Genomic DNA, 26836 nt, shown 5'->3' with positions numbered 1-26836 from the left:
GAAGAAGAAGAAGAAGAAGAAGAAGAAGAAGAAGAAGAAGAAGAAGAAGAAGAAGAAGAAGAAGAAGAAGAAGAAGAAGAAGAAGAAGAAGAAGAAGAGGAGAAGACCTGGAGTTAGAACCTACCCTATGGCCACACTATGAAAGATGTGGAAAGGAACAAACTGTAGGCAGGAAGTGCACACAGGAAACACACTGATGAAGCAATGAGACCTGTAAAGGCAGGTCAGGATGGTGCCAAGGAAGAAGTGGACATATAGCGACCAAACTTGGTGACCATCTGGACATGGAGACTGAGCATCTCATAGAACTTTAAAGAGCTGGCTTGAGCAACAGAAGCCGCAACACATACAAACATAGTCTCCTACACAATAAACATTGTATCTTACATAATAAAAAATTCAAGGCAAAAGATACATCTGAATAAAAATAAACATAAAAATGGAATAAAAAAGCACATCATATTTTCTCTTATAAGGATACAAATATTAACACTCAAATGAAAATTAATTTTCCTACTTAGCAAGACAAAGAAAATATATCCTGTTCATAAAATTATATATCAGCAATTGTTCAAAGCTGAGAGATATTTCTCCAGTAAGTCCTTATGAAGAACTAGAACTTGGGTCTAGAGAAATAGCTTAGTGGTTAGAAGCATCAAGTGATCTTAGAGAATACAGGGTGCAGTTCTCAGTACCCACATGAAGGCGCACAACTGTCTGTAACCCTAGTTCCGGAGGATCAAACAACCTCTTATGGCCTCTATGGATACTGCATGCATGAAGTACAAAGACGTACATCTGGGCAAAACACCAATACACATACAAACAAAACTAACCCATCAGTTAGTTAATTAAGTTTATTGTATAAAAAAATAAAATAACTGGGACTAGATGAACAATATCATGGGAAAGTCCTTGATAGCATCCCCAAACTTCCCAAAGATTTGTTTTGGATGAGTTATTCTGTTTTTTCTCTTAAAAGAAAAAAAAAAGAGGGGGGGGGGGGCACTGGAGAGATAGCTTAGCGGTTAAGAACACCAGATATTCTTCCAGAGGTCCTGAGTTAAATTCCCAGAAATCACATGGTGGCTCATAACCATCTATAATGAATTTTGATGCTCTCTTCTGGCATGCAGGCGTACATGGGGATAGAGCACTCGTGTACATTAAATTAATAAATAAGTCCTAAAGACAACAGCAAAACAAAAGCCAAAATTTCATAACCTAAATATATATATAAAACTATGAGCCTCAATAATATAATATACATATATAATACATCTAATGACATGATTTATCTAAGATTAAAGTATAAAGAATTCAGAGGGATGAACAGAATGCTATATAATCAGTACTCTAGCAACACACTTTTTAAAAATGTGCTTTGAAAATTTAGATGGCTAACATTTGAAAATATTTGGTGTCATTTAGGGAAGAAGCATATATAGTTAATTAATCATATTAAAATGGCATTCATTTAACTGAATCTGGTTCCTTGACCAGGGCTGAACCTTCTTTCCATTCTCTGATATCATAATTTTAAGAACTTTATTCAGACCAGCTGCGGTGGCACAAACCTGTAAGCCTAGCCCCTGGCTACTCAGGATGTAGAGGCAGAATGATCTAAAGTTCAAGATACAGTGAGTTTGAAGTCAGCCTCATCTACATAAAACATAGCAAAACAAAAATCAAAATAGAAAGGAAAAAAAAGCTAACCATCTAATTAACTATTCTACTTCTATATAGATGCCTTGGGAAAAATATAGTATTCTGCAAAATAAGACCAATATTGCATGATGATAATGAATGAGTGGACTATGACTCCTATTTATAAAACCAGTGCTACTAATTATAGATAAATGTTGTATGTAACATATACAATTTTGAAGATCTGAAAGCAAAAAGCTGATGAAATAACTTATATTAAGCAATATTTCATAATGACAATATTAACTTATATTAAGCAATATTAATATTAATTAATTAATATTAATATAAGCAAAATAATATATTAAGCAATATTTCATAAGTGACAGCATTCTGGCGCTGGCATCCGGTGCTCCCACTAGTAAACAACTAAACTGTGCAGGTGCAAAAGGCAAAAGCGCGCCAAGCAACTGCCCATCCCGGGGCGTAATAGGGGGTGATGAGTGAACAGCCAATCAGAAGTGAACACACCACTCTAGGGTACATATAGCAGTGCCTTTCCCGGGCTTGGGGTCTTCTGCTTCTGCTGATACAAGAATAAAGCCTCGCTGTAGTAACTACCCGAACACTGCCTCACGTGTCTCTTTTGCGGGCGAAGGGGACTCGGAAGGGGCCCGGAATATCCCTATTGTTCAATACTCTGCAAATTGACCTTTGCAGAAAGAAATATTACAGATGAACAGATTCACCAGGCTGCTCAGGAACAGGCAACCCATAGCCCATATTCTGAGGTCTACATGGGGAGAAAGAATCTTATCTACTGGGAACCAAATACCTTGCTAGTTACTTATAGTACTTTCCTTTCATTTACTGTTCACAATAACTCAAGTAAGTTTCATCCTCATTTTAAATGTGTAAAACAAATAAATTTAAACAAACAACCCAAATATAAAACTATCAAGACCAAGAATTCAACAGTAAAACCAGTTTATCGCTTGGATTAAAAAGAAAAGCAACTGAAACAGCTTTTACAATATAAAGGCAATCTCATATTTAGTATCAGACATACAACCTAAAACTACACTGAGACAACAAGGTTTTAAATCTACCTTGCCTACATTAGTGACAACAGCTCTTGAAGCCTGTGGCAAAACAGGTACTATCACTTTTGGTTAGAAAGCAAAATGGAGCTGAATGTAGCAATACTTAACTAAATTATGTATGTTTAAGCTAGGCATAGTGGATCATGCCTGTAAGAACTGCTGCAGGAGGACCAGACAAAAGGTCTGTGCATTCAAGCACATCTTGGGCAGCATACTCTCATTCTCCCTTACCCTTCGCCCTTTCCTTCTCTTTTAAAGTTTTTAAAGTTTAAAGTTTTTTTTTCCTAAAGACTCTGGGGGGGCGGGTGGGGAGGGGGAAGATAGGTCTATCAACTTGGTTTTGGGCCTCTGGCCCTTAAAACTGGGAGGACACATTTCTGCTGTCCTTAGTCAACCAGATTTCTAAGAATTTGTTATGGTAGCCCTAGGAAGACATTCAGCTAGGATATATTTTAAGGAGAAATAAGTGAAAAGAAAATTAGAAGCTAGCCAGGCAGTGGTGGCGCACGCCTTTAATCCCAGCACTTGGGAGGCAGAGGCAGGCAGATTTCTGAGTTCGAGGTCAGCCTGGTCTACATACAGAGTGAGTTCCAGAATTCCAGGACAGCCAGGGCTATACAGAGAAACCCTGTCTCAAAAAACCAAAAGAAAAAAAAAAAAAAGAAAATTAGAAGCTTACCTAGACAGCTTTGTACTGGTAGTGCTGATGATATAGTAATTCTAACACATTGTGTATTAGAAGCCAAGAAAAGAGTCAAAACTGAGACCTGATGGCTAGAATTGAGAAGATGGAAGACGGTCTAGGTGGCTATGGCATGTCATTTTGAAAATGACAGGCTATAAGAACAAAAACAGTTGCAAGTATGTTTAAGAAAGAACAGGAGTAGAGACTAAATAAATTCAGACAACTGTAATGCTCAGCTGACAGTCAATACAGAATCAAGACAAAAGTGTTTAAAAAAAAAAAGATCCAGGTACTTGAGTGTGTACAGCAAGTGTTTGACCATTCTCTCTAGCCTAGGACCAAATTTTTATCTCAAAATCAAAGTCCCAGAAGAGAACAAAAACAAATGAACAAAACCAAATTACTATTATCTAATTATTATCTAAATCAGCAGACAATGTGTAAATAAGTTTTAAAAACTACTTTTCACACATAATAAATTAAGTATTACAGTAATATAGGCACGTTTGACCAAACTAAATCATAGTTTTATTAGTCCAACTCACCTTATTTTGCATTAGAAATAAAAATTGTATATATTTGAGTGTGGCAGTAAACATCTTAATCTCAACCCTTGGAGGCTAAGGTAGGAGAATGATGAAGTCAAGCTCAACCTGGCTTATACATGATAATTTAAAAAAAAAAAAGAGCAATACATTTATGAACTACTTAGGAAAAATATCCATTATACTTCTGGTATCATGGGTAAACTGGGAATTTATAAGTAACCTGAAACAAACAGAACAGGAGTTAGTAAAGGTTATGGTACTACATTTGGCAGATCTAAACCTCACTGGGTACCAATGTGGATAGCTAACTACAAAGACAAAACCCTGGAACTGACAACACCATAAATTCAATGATGCAAAATAGTCACAATAATCAAGGCATAAATAAAATCTATGTGATTATTTAAAAAAAATTATTTTAAAAAAAGTTAGGACCGGGAGATCTAAATAAACTCTATAGTTTTTAAAAGAAAATCTATACAGAAACTTGGCACCCTAAAAGAATATTTAACACAAAAGATGACAGTAAAGAAAAAAAGTGGAAAAAATAATACAATCATACAGTATCAACAGTCATCCCAAATAGGAACAGAATAAGCATTCAAAAAGCAGAGATGAAACAGCAAGACACATACTTCTACAAAAGATATATCTTATATTCTAAGAAGCAAGTAAGTTGAAAGTAAAAGAATAGAAATATTCCATATACATAGTAAAAATATGAAAGCAGGAGTAGCTATAGTAATAGAACACAAACAGATTTAAAGATAAAGAATTAAAGACAAAGAGGGATATTTTATGACAATAAAAGAATCAACATACCAGGAAGATATAGCATTTATAAGTAGATTTAAAATAAAACTACCAAAACAGGAGCAAAAAAGTAAAAATAAAAAGATAAACCTAAATGATGAAAGAGATTCTGAAACAGAATTCCTTCTAAGAGAACAAAAGCACACCATAATACATTCCACATGTTAAGCCACAAACTAAATATCAATACATCTATAACTAGACACTTAAAAGAGTGTGACAACAAAAGAATGAAATCAAAATCCATTAAAAACAAAAACCTAGGAAAACCCACCAAAGAAGAAATTACAATAGAATTTAAATATTTTGAACTGAGTAAAATCTCAACACATCAAACTTCACGAGATGCCAAAGCAATGTTCATAGGGAAGTCATGGCTTTAAATGCCTATACAGATTATGTATCCCTTATAATGAGCTATGACGTCAGCCACCAACCTGTTAGTCACAAATCCTTATAAGCTTCCAAACTTTAAGAAGCTAATAAAAAGAACAAACTAAGTCTGAAGCGAGAAGAAAAAAAAAATTAAATTACCTGGAAAAAAGAACAGAAACAGTGAATTTAAAAGTCTGTGATTTTAAACTAACCTCTAAAACCCAACAGTTCCTTCTACAGAATGGCACAAACAAACAAACAAACAAACAAACAAGACACACACAAACTACAAAAAAGCAGAAGTGAAGATGACTACTGACCTTTTGAAACTGAAAGAGAATACTATAAACAACTGTGAACAAACTAGACAATTTCTAAAGAATTCTTAAAATGACAAATTATAAAATCTGACTCAACAAGAAAGAAAATCTAATAGATCTGACTATAGCAAATAAGGGAATTGAACTGCTCATTCATACCAAGAGAAGCCCAGAAAGACCTAGCTTCGCCAATGAAGGTTATAAAACAAATAAACAACAGCAGTTTTTAAATATCTCTTTCAGAAAATATAAGGCAATACTAACCTTCATGAAGCCAGCAAAGCCAGGCAAAGAAATTCAAACCAATAGCCCTCATGAAATCAAATGTAAAATTTATCTATTTTTTGTTGTTATTCAGCGTTTTCTTTTAAAAAATTTTTTTTTCTGAGAAACTAAAAACAAATGCTTCAACTTGGTTGTATTACTTCCTTCTAACTGTACCTGACAAAAATTTCTCAAGAGGAGTAGGAAAATAGTAATGCCAAGCTCACCAAGCTCAGTCACCTGCAATAAACAAATCTTCAATATATTATTTCACTGACTATTATAATACTAATAATCTATACCATTACAGGGTTTTTGTGTTTTAACTGAAGGGAAAAAAATTCACACAAAATATATTCCAGGCCTCAGGTACAAAAGCCTCCTCTGACTCCTAAGTCTGCACGTGTGAACAGAAACACTCGTATCTGGGGAGCCAAGAGGTCCTCGTACAAACAACCTTGTCCAGCTCCACTGTTCTAGGGATAAGAGGAAGCAGAGATAGAATGACAGATTCAAAACACACTTTTAAAAGTAGACACCAAGTTTTGGTCTCCTGATTTTTCTGCAAAATTAAAATCAAATGTGTACAGGTTTACAAAAAACGATCCCAAGAAAAACATCCAAACAATGGATGAACATATGATTAAATTTTTATGCCTAAAATAAAAATTTTAAAAATCTGCTGTAACCTCAGAATGCTGTATCTTTCATGTTCTATAAAAAGAGAAGGAAAGTTTAGAGGCAAGACTCACTTTATTTAATAATAACTGAAGATACTAAAGGTCAAAATAAGAACTTTCCATGACAGAGCTTATAAAGTACTGTGCATATATATATATTTTATTTTTTTTTGCCTTGTGTGTGTGTGCATACCTGAAAGCCAGTGATGCTTTTTAGTGAACTTCTTTAAAGCAGTCTACAAATCATTTAGATCTATATTATCTTCCTTACGTAAAATGTTTAGAAAAATTTCTAGAAACACAAGTAGCTAAGTAGAAGATATGCTACAAGTTACAAAATAGGTGTTTTCAGAATACAAGGTTAAGGGATGGTGGTGCTGTAATAGGGATAGTTCAGTAGTTAACAGCCCAGGACCACACAATTGCATCTTCTCCAGGACACATATCACTTTGGAAACCATTACTCTATTATTTCTGTTATTTAAACCATTACTCTATTATTTCTGTTATTTCAGAATCGAATTTTACCCTCATTTAAAAGCTTTAATTCTTGTTTCTAATTCCATTTACATAGATACACACATATAAATAGTTTGAATTCTATTTCTTATTATCTTTCATTTCTAGGCTCTTTAAACTAGAAATAATCTTTAAAATATTGAATCAGTTTCTCATATAGTAGTTTTCTAATAAAAGTTTATATTGTTTGGATAGGCAAATGAACTAACTTAGGCAGAAGAAAGATAGTATTTTCACAATACTAAAATCTGTTTTGTTTTGTTAGAGACAGAGTCAACCATGTATCCCTGGAGACCAGACTGGCCTCAAACTCCCAGAGATCTGATCTGTCTGTCCCTGCCTCCTGAGTGTTGGGACTGAAGACACATGCCACTAATTCCAGCAAGAATCTGCTTTTTAATATGAGAGGGAGTAGATTATATTACTTCACAGAAATAAAACTTTTTCTTCATGAGTAAAATAAAAATACATGATACAGTTATTGATTAGTATGAACTCAGGGAAGTAGTAATCAGTTTATATTATATGCATCATTAGAACTCAACAAATCTGTATTAAGCTTCAGTAGACATTTATCTAGCTTAGATGTGTCTGGCTTTGTATTTACTTATTAACCAATATGAAGTGCACGGCAATGTAAAGTAAAATTCTTCTAGGTGTCAGAATCTTGTGCTTTACCTATCAAACTTGTTTGTCCCTTTACAATAATACATAGCCATGTAGTATTCAATGTTGGTATTTCTCAGATTATGAGAGCCACAGGTTGCTCGCTGATTACCAACCTCCTTAAGGGAACATTTTACAATTAAGACTTTGAGGGCTGGGAAGGGGACTGAGGTAGGGGATCAGGATCAGCTGTGGGGAGGGACATCAGGGATGGCCAGAGGGTATGAGAATGAATGGAAATATGCAACTGGTGGGGGTGGGAAGGTGCGGGGGCATCTTGAGAGACCTGGGATAAGGGAGGTGCCCAAGAATCAATGGGGGTATCTTTAGCTGCAACTCATAGCATTGGGGATATGGAACCTAAAGAGACTATCTCCTATAGCCAGGCAGGAACCCCAATGGAGCAACAGGGATACCAACCTAACCACAAAAGTTCCAACCCAAAATTTATCTTGTCTTTAAAAAAAAGAAAATGCAGGGACAAGGAACGGAGCAGAGTCTGAGGGAAAGGCCAACGAATAACCGGCTCAACTTGAAACCCATCCCATAAGCAATTACCAATCCCTGACAACATTAATGATACTCTGTTATGCAGACAGGAGCCTAGCATGGCTGTCCACTGAGAGGCTCCACCCAGCAGCTGACTCAGACAGATACAGACACCCTGCCAAACAGTGGATGGAGCTTGGGGACTCTTATGGAAGAAAAGGAGGAAGGACTGCTGCCCCAAAGGAGATAGGAACTCCATGGGAAGACCAACAGAGTTAACCTAGCTGGACCCTTGGGGGCTCTCGGAGACTGAACCACCAACCAAAGAACATACACAGATTGGGTCTAGGCCTCCTGACACATATGTAGCAGATGTGCAGCTTGGTCATCATATAGGTCCCGAACAACTGGGAGAGTAGGCTATCCCAAAAGCTGTTGCCTGTCTGTTGGATATGTTCTTCTAGCTGGGCTGCCTTATTTGGCCTCAGTGGGAGAGGAAGTGCTTAGCCTCACAGAGACTTGCAGTGCGAGGGTGGGGTGATACCCAGGGGGTTCCTGCCCCCTCAGAGGAGGAGAAGGGGTGACTGGGGGCAGTGGATGTAAAGTGATGTAAAGTTACAAAAAAAAAAAAAAATCAAAAAAACTATACTCTTCTCCAACAATTTTTTACCCAGTTGGGGTGGTACTGTTCCTTTAGAGAATATGTATACTCAGTGATCTTTTACCAAATTTAGGAAAATAAGATAGCATATTTTAAAACAATTTTAAATGTACTTTGCTATTATTTGTGTGTGTGTTGCACACATGTGAATGTGCACATAGCTAACAAATAACTTCAGCTGCAGAGTTCCAACCCTCTCTTCTGGCTGGCATGCATGCAGTACTAATATACATTCAGGCATGCATACATAATATTAAAAAAAAATCTTTTAAAAACAAGATAAACTCATACCTTTCATTTAAGCTTATTTTTACTCTTGTAAAACTTTGAGAAGTTCACCTTTCTGAAGAATTTGAAAACATGAAATAGAAAAAAAGAAATGCTGGAAAAACCAGGGATTGGTTGAGCCTGGCATATAAAGGAAGATTAGAAACTGCAAATGACTTAGTGACTGTAATAACATTTGGAACTACAATGTTTTCGCTCGGAAAACTTCATGCGGCTGCAGACACAGAAAACTATAAAGCCAACCACACTTCATGCAAGGCAGGAAAGGAGAGTAAGCAGACAATCAGGAAGATTTTCAAGCCAAAACCATTTTCAGACAGCCTCTCCCTAGACGGCTTAACCATTTGCCTATAACAATGTAACTTCTGCCTGTGCAACAGTAAACAACATTGTTAACAAAATAGTGTTAGCTATTTCAGATTATTTTTACTTGGGACTATTACCTATATGTAATTACTTATTACACATCTCTAATCAGATTTTCATAGTAATTTTCATACTAATAGTAGTCTCTATATTGATTGATTCTCTTGCTCTATTCTAGCATTCAATCTACCATGTTATTCTTCAGAAATCATAGTATGTTTAGGCAATTTCATGCTTCCTCCGTATATGAAATGTACTTGTAACTCTGCATTTCTATTGTATGCAATTATTTATAAAAGTCTTGGTTTCACATTAGATTATATACAACTTAATGATAAGCACACTGTTCCTTATTTTAATACATTCAGTGCCTACGACTGTGCACTTAGTTTTAAATGGTAAATGTTTCATTGAACTGCTGACCAAAGTTCTTTCCACATAGACACACATCCTACAAAACAAACTGGCTTTTAAGAAAACCACTTTCTAGTTTCCTACCAAAAGAGAGGACTAGAGAGACGGCTCGTTCCTTAAAGTCCTTACTGTGCAAGTCTGCAGACCTTGGTTCAGATTCCTAGCAGCCATGTAAGACATGGAAAAGGCAGGTGTGGTGGCACATGCCTGTAATCCCAGGCATCATGAGGCAGAGACAGAGGATCCCTGGAACTCACTGGCTAGCTCACCTTGCTGAACTCCAGGGACCCTGTCTTACAACATAAAATATAGATAGATATAGAGAGGTGCCCAACATTAATGCCTCTTCTTCACATGCACATGAACATGTTTACATACGTGAGACACACAAAACACACAAACACTTCGCAGGATTATCTGATCAAGAACTCTGTTTCTTGAGTTATTCTGCACTTAAAGTTTATAATGCTTGAGGTATATTCTCTCTCTCTCTCTCTCTCTCTCTCTCTCTCTCTCTCTCTCTCTCTCTCCACACACACACACACACACACACACACACACACACACACACACACACCCCCACCCCAAGTGAATCTAAGAATGGGTATTAAGCAAGAAAAGCCCCTAGGGTCAAATCTGTTTCTTGGCCACTACCCACCCTCACTTGGTCTCGTGTAAGCACTGCATCTGATTCCATCTAATGTAGCTCCTTAGTTACTAGTCTTTTGTGTCCTTGACACTCCTAGGTAGTTTTACACAGCAGCCAGCAATTTTGTTAAAATATGCTACTGTTTTTCTCTGTTAAAGAAACCTCTCAAGAACTTCCTTTTTCATTCAGAAGAGTACAATCCTCAATATCTAACAAGCTTGCATATAAATTTTAACATTTCTTCACCAAACTATACTTGATATTGCTTTTTCCCCCTCTCAGTAAAATACAAGTCTTCATCTTAGGTTCATAAAAATACTGTTTACAATATACAAAAGTTATATATGTTGATGAGTGAGAAAATAACTCAGAAACTAAGAGTAGAAGACTCTTGTCTTTCTTTGAATTTGATCTCTACAAATTCTTTTGGTTTGTTTTACAGTAATATTTTTTTAAGGTAGTTGTGTGTGTGTGTGTGTGTGTGTGTGTGTGTGTGTGTGTGTGTGTGTATGTGTGTGTGCAAAAGTGCCCAGGAAGGCCAGAAGGGACAACTGAGTTTGTTGGAGTTTGAGTTATAGTTGGCTGGTTGTTAAACTATCCATCATGGGTGCTGGAATTTGAACTCAGGTTCTCTGGAAAAATACTACATACTCTTAACCACTCAGATATCTCTTCAATTCCCCCATATCTACAAATTCATAAGCTCAGGATATGAGATGAAGTATTATAGTATTAACCAAGAAGCAGATATCCTATAGAAATTTTATATATTTAGAAGAAAAAAGATTCTAGTTTTAATGATAACAAAACCATCTTACAAATCAAGCCAACAAATGTTTTGGTTGAGCTCCAGGAGAAAATTAACTCCAGTTCTAGCTGTTCTGATTCTAACAAGTAAGTGCTTAAATTTGTCAGTGGAATAAAAAAAAAAAAAAAATCAAGAAATCATTTGCACTCCCTATAACCAATCCAGTTTTCACTTGAATTTACACAATCTAAAATTGGTGTGATTCATGGTGGCAGATTAAAAACAGCTACACATTTTTGCTGGTCCTCACTGAAGTAGTCTAATTTTCCTCTTTGATTCTGGGTTGACCTTTGTAACTTGCATGGCAAGTAAAATACAGTAGAAACATCCTCTGGGATTCCAGAAATGTTGGATGACCATGAAAGAGCCATGTAAGTGCTTCTGCACACGGGGGTTGCTGCTGCTGTTCCCAGCCTTCTTCTGGATATCTCCATCCAGGTAGCCTTTATTTATCTATTTGAAACTTGGCTCCACTCAGCCAGCCAATACCTTCAAGTAACCACCATCAAAATCACATGACCAAAGCTAAACACCAACTGAATTTCTGATCAACAGAATTATGAGACATAAAAACTGGTTACTATTTTAAGCCACACTAAGTTCTGGGGTTAGTTTGTTACATAGCAACAGACATTGGCAGCAAGTAATTTTCAAAGATGCATCATCGAACAAGTGTTAAATGGCAGGGGTACATGAGGTGAGTTTATGAAGTAAATCAGGAAATAAAACTGTGCTGTTTTTCAAATTCACTGTGGGTCTGGGGCATGGGGAAGCAACTTGACAGAACTGAATCATTATGGATTGAGAGCAGTATGGGCAGAAAAAAATACTCATAATCCTAGCAACTGTAGCAGAGAGATTAAAATGTATCTATGACATAGAAATCTGGGCAACAGGATATAAAATACTGTGTTCTTGATGATCTATCTGAACAGAAAAAAAGAGAAAAGCAAAAAATGTAATGGAGTAAGAAAATTAGACAGGATACAACAGATTATATACTTTCTCTTAATTTAGTCTCAAGGCAAGAACACAGGCTTTAAAATTATAATTCAGTCACTAGCAGTTGAACAACTTTAAGCTATTAGCTTCTCTGATGGTATCCTCAAATATAAAGTGAGGACAAATGTACTGAGTGCACATATTTTTAAAATATTAGACAATATACACGAAATCAATGAGAAAGTTTTTGAATAAATATTAACAGTTGTGGGATAAGTGTGACATGAATGAAACTATTTTTAAACTATTATTACTATTACTACTATGAATAAGATGCAGAGTACCTCTATATGGCAGACACTCTGTTAACTGTATTATATAAATGTTAATCTTCACAACATTCTTGCTGGGCAGAGATTAACCTTCACACATTGAAGAAATGCCTGGGTAAATAGTCAAACTAACTGTTTAGCAGCACTGTAAACTATGGGAGATATGAGTATGCAGAAAATTCCTGTATTAGAAAGATAGAATTTTCTATTATCATTGATAGGAAAAGTAGCTAACCACTATGATGTGTATTAATTACTACCTCTTATACACTCATAGTTTTCATTTGAATTATGCAAAACACATACTCATTAAAAAACACACCCTTACTGACTACCTACTAGGTGTTAAACATTGTGAACTCATTTATGCCAAAGACAAGACGGTTTCCCTGGCCTAATGAACTTGCAGGCTGTTGCAGAATGGAAGCCTTTTCACAGAGGTGAGGTAAGTTTCTCAGAGTAACACAGCTAAAAGGAGACATGTGAACTCAAATGTTACGCTAGATCTACATTCTTAACTTCTATTCTCAATGACTCAAAAACAATATTTTAAAATAAAAAATTCCACAATTCCTGAGCACTAAAGAAACTGAATGAAAAATGCTTGTTATTCCAAATATAGTTTTCCACCACCTGATACATTTAACTCATCACTTAAGCAATCATACTGCCAGACAACACTCAATCTTTTTTGTTGTTGTTAATTATTGCTTCTTTAGATTTAAAGACGGAACAAAACTAGATCTTTGTGCAAAGCAAAATGAGTGGGCAAATTATAATGATGCCACCTACAGGACAATTAACAGAATACAGACAACTAATTTAGAACTTATAAACATTCTTAACCACTCTACTAATAATTAATTCAGAATAAAATTATTCACCAATAAAATAGTCAAACTGGGTCTTGTCCTACCCATTATAAGGCTAAAACTGTCCAGAACTTGATTTTCAATATATGTACAACATATATAGACTTCCTACAAAAGAGAATCTAGTCTGACAGTGTTAACTGGGTCTCACCATTTAATAATACATAATATTTTAAAGAAATTTATTCAAGCCAATCAATTGAGGTCTAAGAATAAAAAACCTACATGGAAAGTCAAATAGATATAAACTGGCTTCTAAGGCCAGTGAGCTATTTTGGTAGGTAAAGATAGAACCCAAATAAGGGCTTAGGATAAACCTGGAATCCACATAAAGGTGGAAGGAGAGAGTCAATTCCACAAAGCCATCTCTAACCTCCATGTGCATTGTGGAAGGCACATCATAACTAACAGACCTTCCTTTCCCACGTGTCTTCTGTCTGTCTGTCTGTCTGTCTGTCTGTCTGTCTGTCTGTGTGTCTTATATGTGCACACATACACACACTTAAATAATTTTCTGAATAAAAAAATCTAACTTCTACAATAGCAGAAAAAGCGCTTCTGCTTATAATGATTTTAAGAGTATCAAAACACTTAAAGTACAAGGCAAAATAACTAGATTTCATCTGTTTTCAAGCTACAGAGAGAATATACAGAGAGGAGAATAACAGAAAACATAAGGTGGGTAATTTTCATAAAAAAAAATCTTGATATGCATTGTTAGCAATTATAAACATTTGAAGATTATTCTGGTTACTAGAAATAATAACCAAGAGATAATATGTGCAAGTTATTCAGGAAAACAAAAAAAAGTAAAAACCTTGCCTCATAAAGATAACAGCAGTGTCACACAGAAGTGGGTTTTAAAATTGGTTACAATGAATCTTATCCTTAAAATGTACTTCTCTTTATGTCAATAGATATTATTGGAGAGTACTTAGAGTAATTAAAGGTGGGTGAAAATTAATACTTCAAATCATCTAAAATGCACTGTCTTATTATTAGCCATACTTTAAAATTTACACTATCAAAGGCAAGATAAAGAAAGGTAATCAGTTTTACAGGGGTTTGAATTTGGCATTTACCAGTATCAACAAAATTGCCACAGCAATTAAATCTTAACATAATAACTATATTTAATAAGGTGATACATGAATAAAATGAGTGAACTTCAAAAAGCCTGTTACTTGCCTAATTTGAAAAAATGACTAAGCTGAAAAGCTAACACCTGTGTGTTGTATGGTAATGCCGACTACCCGTCATAATGGCAGTGACACCACAGAAGTCACTCTCTACTGCGGTTGATATGTTTATAATAGGTGAGAAGTATGAGACTTGATAATGGTCAAAGAAAACAACCCAGTTTTGTTTTATATATAGCTCTTAGGATATCAAACATTATTTCTAGGAATACAGTCCTAAACTGGTTCCTTTCTCATAAATCTTACTTATACTATGAATAGCATGATTTTTCTAAAATAGGAGACAAGAATAAAGAAATGACAAAAAAAATGAGTCTACAAATCAAGGCTTTGGTTGATAAAATGCTTGCCACACAAGCATGAGGACCTGGGTCAGGTGTGGTGGTTACACCTGTAACTCTAGATCTGAGAAGCTAGAAACAGGATTCCTGCAGCTTGATGTTAGTCTTGTCCAATAAGGTTCAGTGACAGACACAGTTTAAAAGGAAGGAAGGAAGAGAGGGAAGGAGGGAGGAAGGAAGGGAGAGGACTAAAAAGAGTAGGTGGAGAATGACAGAAGACACTCAACCCTGACCTCAGGCTTCCACATGCACATGTACACATAAAACGAGCATGCACTGTACACATGCATGTAACACACACACACACACACACACACACACACACACACACACACCAGATCCAAGGACATTATAAGAAAAGATTAATGGGGAATATGGGCAGTAATAGAAACTGGCAACTACTTTAAGAACCATATAGAGAAAAGGTTCTTGGAAAATAAATGACAAAGCCCTTATTTTACTTTATTAGTGAATTATAATTTATCTAATTATCACTGACGTTTTAAAGTACTAGTCAATTCTATGTCCTTTGTTATTCACATGCACCTTGGAAAGGAAGGATTTTCATTAAATAGCCTTGTAAATTACAGGATTTAAGTTTTTGATATATTAATTCTCCTTTACTTAACTGAAGCAAAACTTTTGGCTACTTTTTAAGAATTACAAAATTGAAGAAGTAGTGACAATACAGACTTAATTCAATAAGCTCTCAAGCCTTGATTCTGTCTCAGCAAGAATATTTAAAAATAATAAGTTTCAGAGATGCTGTAAATACTTTCCAACTAAGGCAGGTATTTAATAAATTTAGAGTATCTTTGCTTGAAAAACAAATAAAATACTTAAATAAATTTGTAAAAAGACAAACTGTGCTACATGGCTATTACCTACTTTTATTAGGAACTTCAAATTTATATAAAGTAAATTTTGAAAAAAAGACAAGGGCATGGTGGCACATACCTTTAATCTCAGCACTCAGGAGGCACAGGCAGGGGGAATTTCTTGTGAGTTTGAGGCTTGCCTGAAAAAAGTGAGTTTCAGGCCAGCAGCTAGAATCTATCTCCAAAAAAAAAAAAAAAAACAAAAACCAAAACAAACAAAAACCAAAACAAACAAACAACCCCCCCCCCAAAAAAACAAAAAAAGAAAAAAACCCAACAAACAAACCAGTGACAGCTACCACAAACAAACACAGCTAAGTACAGTTGTTTTCAACATATTTTTATTCTAAAGATAAGGATAATGAATTGAAAACCATGTTTTCCCTCAAATTCAATGTACACATGTACTTTTTAAAAATATTGTGAATAAAAATGGGTTGTGGGAAAAGTCAATACATATGTAGCAAACTGTGCCACAATCTAAAAGTTCTGTGATAAAACTTTACTATAGTTTAAAAAACTAGTAGTGATGACTATTATCAACAGATTTAAAGAATCTAAACAATTTGAGATGAACTACAGTAGATGGTAGAGATATTTGCTGTGTGTGATCCCAACATGGCTCAGATTCTACCAAAAGGGCATGTAATAATGTATTTTGATTAAGGGGTTGTGGGTGAAAGTGACTGCCATTTCACAGCTAAGATATTTAGAAGTCAAAGGAAGATCCTCATCTGTCCGTTTCCGTATTCCATCTTCCTGCTCCAGATGCCCAGCTGAGCATACTGTCAGCACATCCATTGGTGTGGAGCACATCTAGTCCTTAGCTGACTGTTCAATAAATAATTTAAGCCACTGACATTGTAGGGTTAATTTACCTTAGTCTGACTAAACAGGGCTAATCAATACTAGACAACAGTAATTCTGGTTCATATACTTAATAGGTTTATCTGAAATGATAAAACTCCCTATGATGTGACCATGGCTTTTATAGTGGATGCTGGATGGTATGGCTTTCTGCAGTTAACTCAGAAGGGCCTAACATGCAGTAAATATAATCTTATTTAATCTCTAATACTCAACCACATACATTAAGAAAACTAGGCTGGATGTAGTTCCAGGTGCTTGTAGTCTCACACTTGGAAAAACAACATGGTTTCAACCCAGTGTGGACAATAAAGACATAACCCCCTGGAGTAGTTAGTTACATCATGGCATTCCATCTTAGAAAGCAGTCATTCTTCTATATAACAATAAATGATCACAACTACACTTAAGACTGACACTATTTTCTAATATACAATTCACATCCAAATTTCCCATCTGTCCCAATGATGTATTTTAAAAGGATAATCTAGAATCAACCAATAAAGGACAAGTTGCACTTAGTTGTTATGCCTCTTTTAGACTCCTTGAATGTGGAACACTTTTTTCTACCCTTATCTTTAATCTTTCAAGATGCCAACATTTGTGAAGCATTAGTATCATTATTTTACAGTGTTTAACAATTTTACACTGCTCTGATTTCTTTTCTTCTCATGATTAGACTCAGGTCAAAGGAAATTATATAGAGATAATTAGAGAAAAAAGTCAATTATAACTCATCTAGGCCAGTGGGGACAAGAGAAGGAGAGGATGGGGTGGTGGTAGTGGGATCCTATCCACATTTGACAGGATCTTTTCGTGCTTTACCACTACCACTACCACTACCACTACCACTACCACTACCACTACCACTACCACTAGCTACTCTTCCTTTGGCCAAAGAAATACAACCTGTTGACTAACGGACATCTTTTTATACACAACTCAAACTGATTATGTCCAAAACCCACTTCAGCCACAAAAGTGCTGCTTCTCCCACTCCCATTATCTCTAACTCAAATGTCAGTACTTCATCCAGTACGTAATCTTCACCCAGTATGTAAAGCATAGTGAAGAAACTCGCCTCTGCTTAAACTCCACACATGAAGTACAACACCAAGAAGCCTGTTAAGTTTTTGCCTATATTTCTTAAGCATATTCTCTTCCATCCTACTGTACTACCTTTGTTCTGGGATCTTAGAGCTGCTCTCTCCTTTTCAATAGTCTAGCTGGTTTCCTGTCTCTTAGTCTTATCATTTAGAGTGAGCTTCTTCATCATGTAAGAGTAACTTATCTAAAAACAAGCTCGATCAAATGACTTCCTCTTCAAATCCCTCAATAGCTCCCTTAAAGCACAGGATAAAGTGAAACTGCATTTCCTATCTATATCTCCAGTCTCCAGTAACTGACAGGCATTGATACTGCTGTCTTCAGCACACTGTTCTGCTAACTTTAGTTATTAGCCATCAACTTTATGGCCTGTTTATTTCAAGGGAATAATAATTACATTTGAAGTTCATTAACTTTTTCCTAGGTAAATATCAAAATAATTTGATCAGAAAATATATTAGTCTCTACATCATGTGAAAGGTGTCGGTATTAAGTAATGTGAAAGACACAAAAGAAGTTATATACCCTAGGAAAGTCTAGGAAAAATTTTAGCATAGACTATAAACTTACGTTTTTAAAAGAGGCACATGCAATTACATAACAAGGTAGAAACTTACAATACTCATAAAAAGATCCAGAGGAAGGTCAGAGGAAGAAAAAGTTATTTCTGAGAAAGGTTAGAAAGAAACCAGACAAAATTTCCTAGAGGAGGTGGAGTTGGCAGCCTTTATAAACTGACTCTTCATGAAACTGCTCCCAGAGGCAATGTTATTAACAAAACTCCCAGTACCATGGCTAGCATACCTACCTCTTCAGGAGCTATTACGGTCAAGGAGGTAACAGAGGCCCTCAAAACAATACAAGCCATTGCCAAACTAAACGGCAAGACTATTGCTAAAGACACAACATACTCTGGCTGTAGAATATAGAGAAAACAAGCTGAACCTGAGCTAGTAACTTATCCTTGCTGGCTAGCTTTTCATGTAAAGCTTTGTGAAAAAAGCTATTAATGGTCTTATCCAGGAATGGTCTGTGCATGCTAATAGTGACCTGCCAGGAAAGATGTGCCCACTAATCAATCCCATAGCGGGACTCTTGAAGGACACCAACTGCTTTCAGGTTAGATTTGAAGCCTACCCACAGAAGGGAATTCATGGCTGGGGAGTTCATAGGTCCTAGGAGATACCTATTGCTGTTGTTTTGTTAAATGGACATGTAGAAAAAATTGCCTTCTAAATATTTTTGTTTATACCCTAGATTAGTGATACTCTCAACCCTGGTCAGAAAAAGATTCTTTTTGTCATAAGCAGTAGTTAATTCAGAGACTATTAACTGGTCAGAGCTCTGAGGATAACTGACATGGAGTATTCAGCCTAACTGGTACATTCATATCAACATCTCCAACCCACAAATCCATAAGCCTCAAGGAACACTGAAGAAGGAACAGAGAGATTTTCAGAACAGAGAATGGGGAGAAATGCTGTGAAACACTGCCTTCTAAATATGACAAGGCTGTTGCTGTGGTTACTACAGGAGACCTGCACAAGATAGAGCCATTCACATTTGAGAGCAACTTGGGGAGGGGCTCATGAAGCTCCACCCCTCTCTGAAGAACTATTGACAGTTGATGGCTACTGGAGAAGGGGAAGTAATTTTTCTTATTATACAGTCATTAGTAAGTTGTCTGTGTCACAGAAATAACTATACTGACACTCATCCAAGTAACTAACCTTAGTAGGGCATAAGACACAACAAAAACAACAACAACCTAGATAAACACATGAAAGTAGGAAAGAGATGTTCAAGGAAGAAGTGGTCCAGAGAGTATAAAGCGTAATTTAACATAATTATCCATTGTGTGTATGAACATATCAGAATACATTACATATATGTATGTATATATATGCATGTATGAAACTGTTAAATAATGCTGTTTTTAAAAGAGAAAGGTTTGGGCATGAGTTTGAAGAAAATAATCATACTTGCTCCCAAATCAATTTAAACCAACTATACTAAACAATGCTCCTACACATAAGAAACCTTCATTAAATACACTTTATTAAAACAGAAACTGAAAAGATAAAAGGTATTAAGTAGATAAAAACTTAGAATCTAATGAATATCTTTTTCAATAACATTCTTCAGGAGTTATGTCCTCTCTACATGTCTTCCAAATGGGACATTTACTAACCCAGTGGTTCTCAATCTGTGGGTCACAACCCTTTGGGGGTCCAACAACCCTTTCTTGCTTATCAGATTTAACATTGCAATTTATAACAATAGTAAAATTCATTATGAAGTAGCAACAAAAAAATAATTTTATAGTTGGGGTCACCACAATACAAGGAACTAACAGGTCACACACAATATTAGGAAGGTGAAACCACTGAAGTCTTCACAGAATGTTTCTAGATGTGTGAATACAGTAGTTTTTTCTTGTTAGTTGAGCCAAGAATTTTTTAAAGAGAAAACAGAAGGCAGGGCTGGTATAATGGTCAGTGTTAACTCTCAATTTGTCAAGGGTCTAGAGTTGCCTGGGAGCTAGGCATCTGGACATGCCTAGGAGGGATTCTCTTCAGTGCTTCGGTTGAGGTCTGAGTCCCTTCCCACTGTGCAAGTCTTTGGTTGGGATCCTGGATTGGGTAACTGGAGAAGAAAGCTAAACAATAGCACTGCTCCCTGCTTCCTGCTTGTCAGTGCAACACGCCATTGTGTCCAAGCTCCTCCTGTTTTAGCTTTCTTGCTGTGACAGACTATACCCTGGAACTGTGAGCTGAAATGAACCCCGTCATTTCAGGGTTGCTTTGGCCAGAGTATTTTTATCGCAACAACAGGAAAAGAAACAGCCAGAGATGGCTAAGTTGGCAAAGTTTTTGCCATGAAAGCTTGAATTCTGACTTTCAACCATCAGAATGCACATTAGAAAAAACAAGCACAGTATGTTCACTCGTTATCCTAGCAAAGGGGTAGCAGAGGCAAGAAAGATAGATCCCTTGGGCTTGCTGACCAACTAACTAGTTTCAGCCAAAGCAGCAAGTTCAAGGTTGAGACTGTCTCAAAAGATAAGTACTAAGGGATGTACATGCTATCAACCTCGAACCTTTACACAAATGTGTGCAGATGTGAACAAACACCGATTCATTTTCTCTCTCTCTCTCTCTCTCTCTCTCTCTCTCTCTCTCTCACACACACACACACACACAAATACAAACACACATGCAGGACAATAGCAAATGAATAAAGTAAACCAATACTTAAAGGTATTTTTAAAAGACATTATAGAATTCTCTATCTCAAATACAGTTTACTATGTAGGCTTCTAGCATAAATATATCTATTTTTAAGTCTTGGCTTCAACTTGTTCTGAAAGTCTAATATTCTCTCTTTCTCACGAGCTAGTTCAGTGTTCTATCCTATAAAATAATTACTGTATTTCGAGACAGATTACTAGTACCTAAGTGTAGTAATATCAGCTCCCACACCTCTCTTTTCCTTTACTTGCTTTCCCCATCATTCCAAGAAAGACGACGACGATGACATCAACAACAAACCAACACAGAGAACAGAAGATGGAAGATGACCCTGTGGAGAACCTAAGCAGTAGCAGTAGTAGTTACGGCCTTCCTACTGTGAGGTGGGAAAGGGAAACTGGAGTCCCTAACATTTGTGGGACAGCTAGACTGACTTGTGTATGTGTGTACATGTGTATAAACAGTGATTCAGATACAGTCCAGTGGTACAGCTTTTGCTTGTGCAGAAGTCCATCAGTTTGATGATCTGCACTGAAAAATTAAAAATTGTTTCTTTGTAGAGAGGAGAGGTGCAACCTATTAAAGCAATTATTTTTTTTTCAATCAGCAGATAGTATTTAACTATCTCTCTATACATAGGAAATGAATTTTTTGTTGTTGGAGACCTCGTTTTCTTTTAGATTCATGCCTATTTTAGCCAATTATTTACCAACAATAATACTGTAAATGAATATTCTAGCAAATAAATTTTGATGCTCCTCAAATTTTCCTAAGTTTAAATTCTTAGAAGTGGGGTTCATGAGAAATACTTATTTTAAATTTTGATAGAAAGAGTACAAGACAAAATTATCCTCCAAAATGATTGGAACTCATACTCTTCTGAATTTCTGAATTATCAACCTTGGAGAGGGGTGGGAAACAGAGACAGTAGCAAAGTCCTGATATCTGTTTCTCCAATCTACTGACATATGACAATGAAATTTACCCAATGGGCTGGGGTTGGGGCAGGCAGCAGGGCAAGCAAGCACTAACCAGTATTTTTCCAAGATACCAAAACAATCTTCATTAGAAGGTGGTTCTTGCTCAGCAACCTCAAGAAAGCCTCGAGGGTATTTCAGCACTCAGTATCTGTCGCTTCTGACTAGCCACACCGAATGGCACATTAAACCACATTGCTAGATGCAACATACATGAAAAAACAAGGAGACTAAAATTAGAGTTTACAGATCATTTTTCAATGCCTAAAGTCCTTCAGTAACATGTGAAAGGCTATCTTTACTATCTATTTTAAAAGTAATAATCTCCTTTTGCAAATAACTATATTTCTTATACTTTTCTATTGTGAAAAGAGACACTATGACCAAGGCAACTTACAGAAGAGTTTATTGGTGCATTGCTCACAGTTGAGGCGGAGCAAAGTGGAGGGGTAGGGGTGCGGGGAGTGGAAGACACAGGAGAGAGGACTAACTGGGAAGGGCATAGGATTGTGTAACCTCAGAGCCTACCCACAGTGACACACCTCCTCCAACAAGGCCACATTCCTGATCAGTTCCAAATCACTGCACAAACTACGGACTGAGTATTCAAATATATGGGCTTAAGGGGTTCTTATTCAAACTGCCACACTGTGCCACAGTGCCCAGTTTCTATCAAAATTGCTATGATTTGCAGATGTACTGTCAAGTTTTTATTTAGTTTATGTACTGTTTTCAACATCTGATCTTCAGTAGCATTTTTGAGATTAAGGCTTTTTTATTTCTTACTGTAAATATATTTTATATTATAAATATTGAGGCGATAGATAAAAGGAGATTGTGCCTGTGACCCCACCACCCCACTCTAATTGCTATTACATTGGAGGGGGTCTTTTCTGAGCAAATGCATTTCCGTTTTAGTCATATTCTGCATTTGCAGAATTTGTTTTCTTAAGGTAGGAAAAGGCATATGATAGAAAACTTAATTTTTTAATATTCAGTTGGAATTTTAAGCACAAATACTATTTTAATCACTGGTGGGTACATAAACAATATTGCCCTTTATGATGAATATTCTATAGTGAACATGTAAAATAATCTTGCAAGGACATTGTAAAGATGAAATGAGAAAAGGTAAATGAAAACTTATAGCTTAGGGTTATAAAACCATAAAGAGCCTAATTCTTTTTAATAAATTGTTAAAGATCTATTTCTATTTTGTGTGTGTGTGATTGTGTGTGTGTGATTGTGTGTGTAATTGTGTGTGTGTGTGTGTGTGTGTGTGTGTGTGTACTGGGTTCAGCTATGTGCAGAACAGAGTTTCATATCCTCCTGGAGCTAGAGTCTGGGGTTACCTGACATGGATGCTGGAACTGTCCTTAAGTAGTACGAGCTCTTAACCACTGAGTCGTCTCTGTAGCCCTTAGAAAAATTACTTCTGCGCCATCTGTCTAGTCCCTGGAATAATTCTTCTGTAATAAAGGTATCATTACACTTAAATCTAAGTCATTGAGCAGTTTAGAACCTTGCCAGGGCTATCACAGTACCTTTGAGCTTGTTAGAAATACAAGCTTGAGCTGGGAAGTGGTGGCGCATGCCTTTAATCCCAGCACTTGGGAGGCAGAGGCAGGTGGATTTCTGAGTTGGAGGCCAGCCTGGTCTACAGAGTGAGTTCTAGGACAGCCAGGGCTACACAGAGAAACCCTGTCTCAAAAAAACCAAAACAACAACACACCCCCCCCCAAAAAAAAAGCAAGCTTGTCAGACCCTACCCTACTGTAGATATGATTCATAAACTACACTTAGCAAGTTTGGGAGTAAGCTCAAAGTAGTGCTTTTTAAAATTTTGCTACCTACTTGAAAAGCCTGGAAAAACTTTACAACAAAAATAGAATCCCAAGAAAAATCCATATCTACCAGTCACCACTTGAGAAAGAAAAAAAAAAAAAAAAAAAAAAAAACCAAGCATACCATGTCATTTTTAGCAATATATGAAAAAACACAGCCAAAGTGCTGGGGAGATAGCTCAGTTGTTACAGGGATCCTTTGTAAGCATGAGTGCCAGACCTCAATGCTTAAAACCCAATGTTTAAAATGCTCTGCACGGTGTACATTCATGTCATCACAGAGCTGGGCAGAGATCCCTGGAGCTTGCTCATTAGCTAGCTTTGTGGAGAGCTCCTTGTCAATGAGGTCCTATTCTAAAACGTGTCTGAGAAACAACAATCATGGTTGTCTTCTGGTCTCAACACCCACACTTACACCTCTACACACACACACACACACACACACACATATGTTCACCGACGAGAGAGAGAGAGAGAGAGAGAGAGAGAGAGAGAGAGAGAGAGAGAGAGAGAGATATGTAAAATTACACTATAGTATATCTTTGGGGCTGTAAAGAAGAAATTCATTCATAGTTTTCACGGACTTATTTTCTCATATCAAGATACCTTAAAAACCAATCACTTCACCAAGAACCAAAGTTTTAGGAAATACTAAAAGCATACCAATCCTCAACTCAATGCCCTTTTTCTTCAGCAGCTATATTTAGAAATAGCTCTTAGACTTAGTATCTACTGATGACTTAATAAGAAACTTCAATAAAATTCAATGTCGAGTTATAGTCAAGTCAGTTTTGTTTAATCAAGGTAAACAGTTAAAAGAAAACTATTGGTGAGAGAGAGACTAGTCTATTTGATCAAAATTTCACCTCATTTCATTCTCTAAGTCAATAATATTAAGGTACTAATAGCAAGTAAAACAAAATTTATTCTGGCCAGAAATTTTTTTTATAATACTAAATGTTGAGCCTAGATATACAGGCAGGATTGACAACACTTTACCATTGACTACATCCTCCATTCCATTCATTCATTCATTCATTCACTTTCTCTGTGTGTCTAAGCACGCATGCACATGCATGTTCATACATGTACACATATATGCATGTGGAGACAGGCCAGAGGTCAATGGTAGATTATCTTCCTCAATTACTTGCCATCTTATTTTTTGACTGAACCTGGAGTTTATTGATTTGGCTAGTCTGGCTGGCCAATGAGCTCCAAGGGTCTGTCTATATCTGCTTCCTTTCCAGTACTGAGAACACTACTATCACCATACCACAACTTAGGTGTAGATATGGGGAACCTGAACTCAAGTCTTCAGGCTTTCAGGATAAGCTCTTTACTGGCTGAGATGTCTCCCCAGCCTCCAAAAAGTCATTTTTAGTATTAGTGGTGTAACACAAGAAGGAATACAACAAGCTCAGCTTTCCTGGTCTACATGAACTGTGAGATAACAAATACTGTTATATACAACAACTGATAACACTGGTTTTTAAGATACTTTGCTTTAGTGATAGGGTCTCAATAAGCAGCTTGGGCTGCTTCTGAACTCATGACTGGAACTTCCCTCCTGGAGCCTCAGCATTCTGAGTGCAGGGTTGCTGGAGAATACTACTCTGCAAGCTAAAGATTACCTACCATTCAAGATCATCCATACACTATTCTTAGGAGGTTTTCCCCTCTTTGTTTAGCAGTCCTGGAAATTTTTTAAATCTTAAAAAAAGAAACAATAACAAAACTAAAACCAAAACCCTTTAGCTATGGCATCTGTAATGATTTGAATAATAAATACCCCCCATAGTCCTGGGTATCTGACTATTTGGTCCCCAGTTAGTGGTGCTATTTTGCTGGGTTTAAGAGGTGCAGTCGGTCTTACTAGAGGAAGTATGTCAATGGGTGCGGGCTTGGAGAACTCAAAGAACTGAACCATGCTTAGTTTGTTCTCTCTGCTTATGGTTCAAATGGAGTTTCTGTTGTTTGCTGCCACACCTCCCAACTACAATGGCCTCTTATCCCTCTGGAACCATAAGCCCAAATAAACTCTTTTATAAGTTGTTGTGAGCCTAGTGGTTTATCATAGCAATATAAAAATAACCAACCCTTACATTATCCTTATCCTTGCATTAGAATTATTATATTTAGGAGCACCTCTACTTACATTATTTCAACTGAATCTTATGTACAACTGTTCATGTTCTGTGTAAAGGCTGATAAAACGTAGACTTATACTTTCTATTTAAGGATTTGATAGCTTAATTGAATATACTTTTTATACTGAAATTCTTAAAAAGTTGTTCATTCTCATTTATCTGGCTATTTATTTTATTATTTATATCCCTTTTAAAGTTTCTTCCCACAAAATAAAGATATGAGAAATTTCTTTAGAAGTGTGCTAGCATGTGCACAGAGAGAGGAAACCTGAGAGCAGGAGTAGGAGCTGGGAAGTAGAGGGACAACCAGGTTGAATAGGTCTGGGAATGAGAATAAGAAAAGTAATAAGAGAAGGGACTATGAACACAAACTGTCAAAAATAAAAATAAAGAAGATACAAATAGCATATGCCTCAAGTATTCAGACTCCTGAAAAACAGCAGTCTAGAGAACTATCATGGAGGAATAACATAAGGCAAAGAGCAAGTGAGAATAATTTAAAGACAATATTTAAGTAATTGCTTCACTATTCATAAAGTCTATTTTAAGCTAGTCTTTTAAAATTATTCACCTCAAATATTTACTGAGCAGCAGCTACTAAGTTCTAGAAAGCATACTTGATGCTGACTGAGATGAGAAGAAATAGTCTTCACTAAACCCTTTCCTGCTCTCCTAGGCTGGGAAAAAAAAGATAACTAAGTTATAACATAGTAGGCATTATAATGAAGGGAAAAGAAAAAGAAAAAGAAAAAAAGGATAAAAAAAAAGAACGACAGACAAG

At 36.3% G+C, this 26836-nt stretch overlaps 2 protein-coding genes across 3 annotated transcripts in view; both read right to left on the bottom strand.

Moving 5' to 3' along the window:
• Window positions 1–26836, bottom strand: part of Nipbl (NIPBL cohesin loading factor) — a 165646-nt gene that overhangs the window by 112918 nt on the left and 25892 nt on the right. The window lies entirely within an intron of this gene.
• The window catches only part of LOC143435061 (uncharacterized), a 53333-nt gene continuing 48613 nt past the window's right edge, over window positions 22117–26836 (bottom strand). Inside the window, exon 5 of the mRNA XM_076916134.1 lies at window positions 22117–22259. Within this exon, the coding sequence (XP_076772249.1) occupies window positions 22177–22259 (83 nt within the window). The 3' untranslated portion in view covers window positions 22117–22176. The remainder of the gene's footprint in view (window positions 22260–26836) is intronic.

The sequence above is a fragment of the Arvicanthis niloticus genome, chromosome 19 (genome assembly GCF_011762505.2).
Source record: "Arvicanthis niloticus isolate mArvNil1 chromosome 19, mArvNil1.pat.X, whole genome shotgun sequence".
NCBI lineage: Eukaryota > Metazoa > Chordata > Mammalia > Rodentia > Muridae > Arvicanthis > Arvicanthis niloticus.
This window is presented reverse-complemented; position numbering and strand designations above follow the sequence as displayed.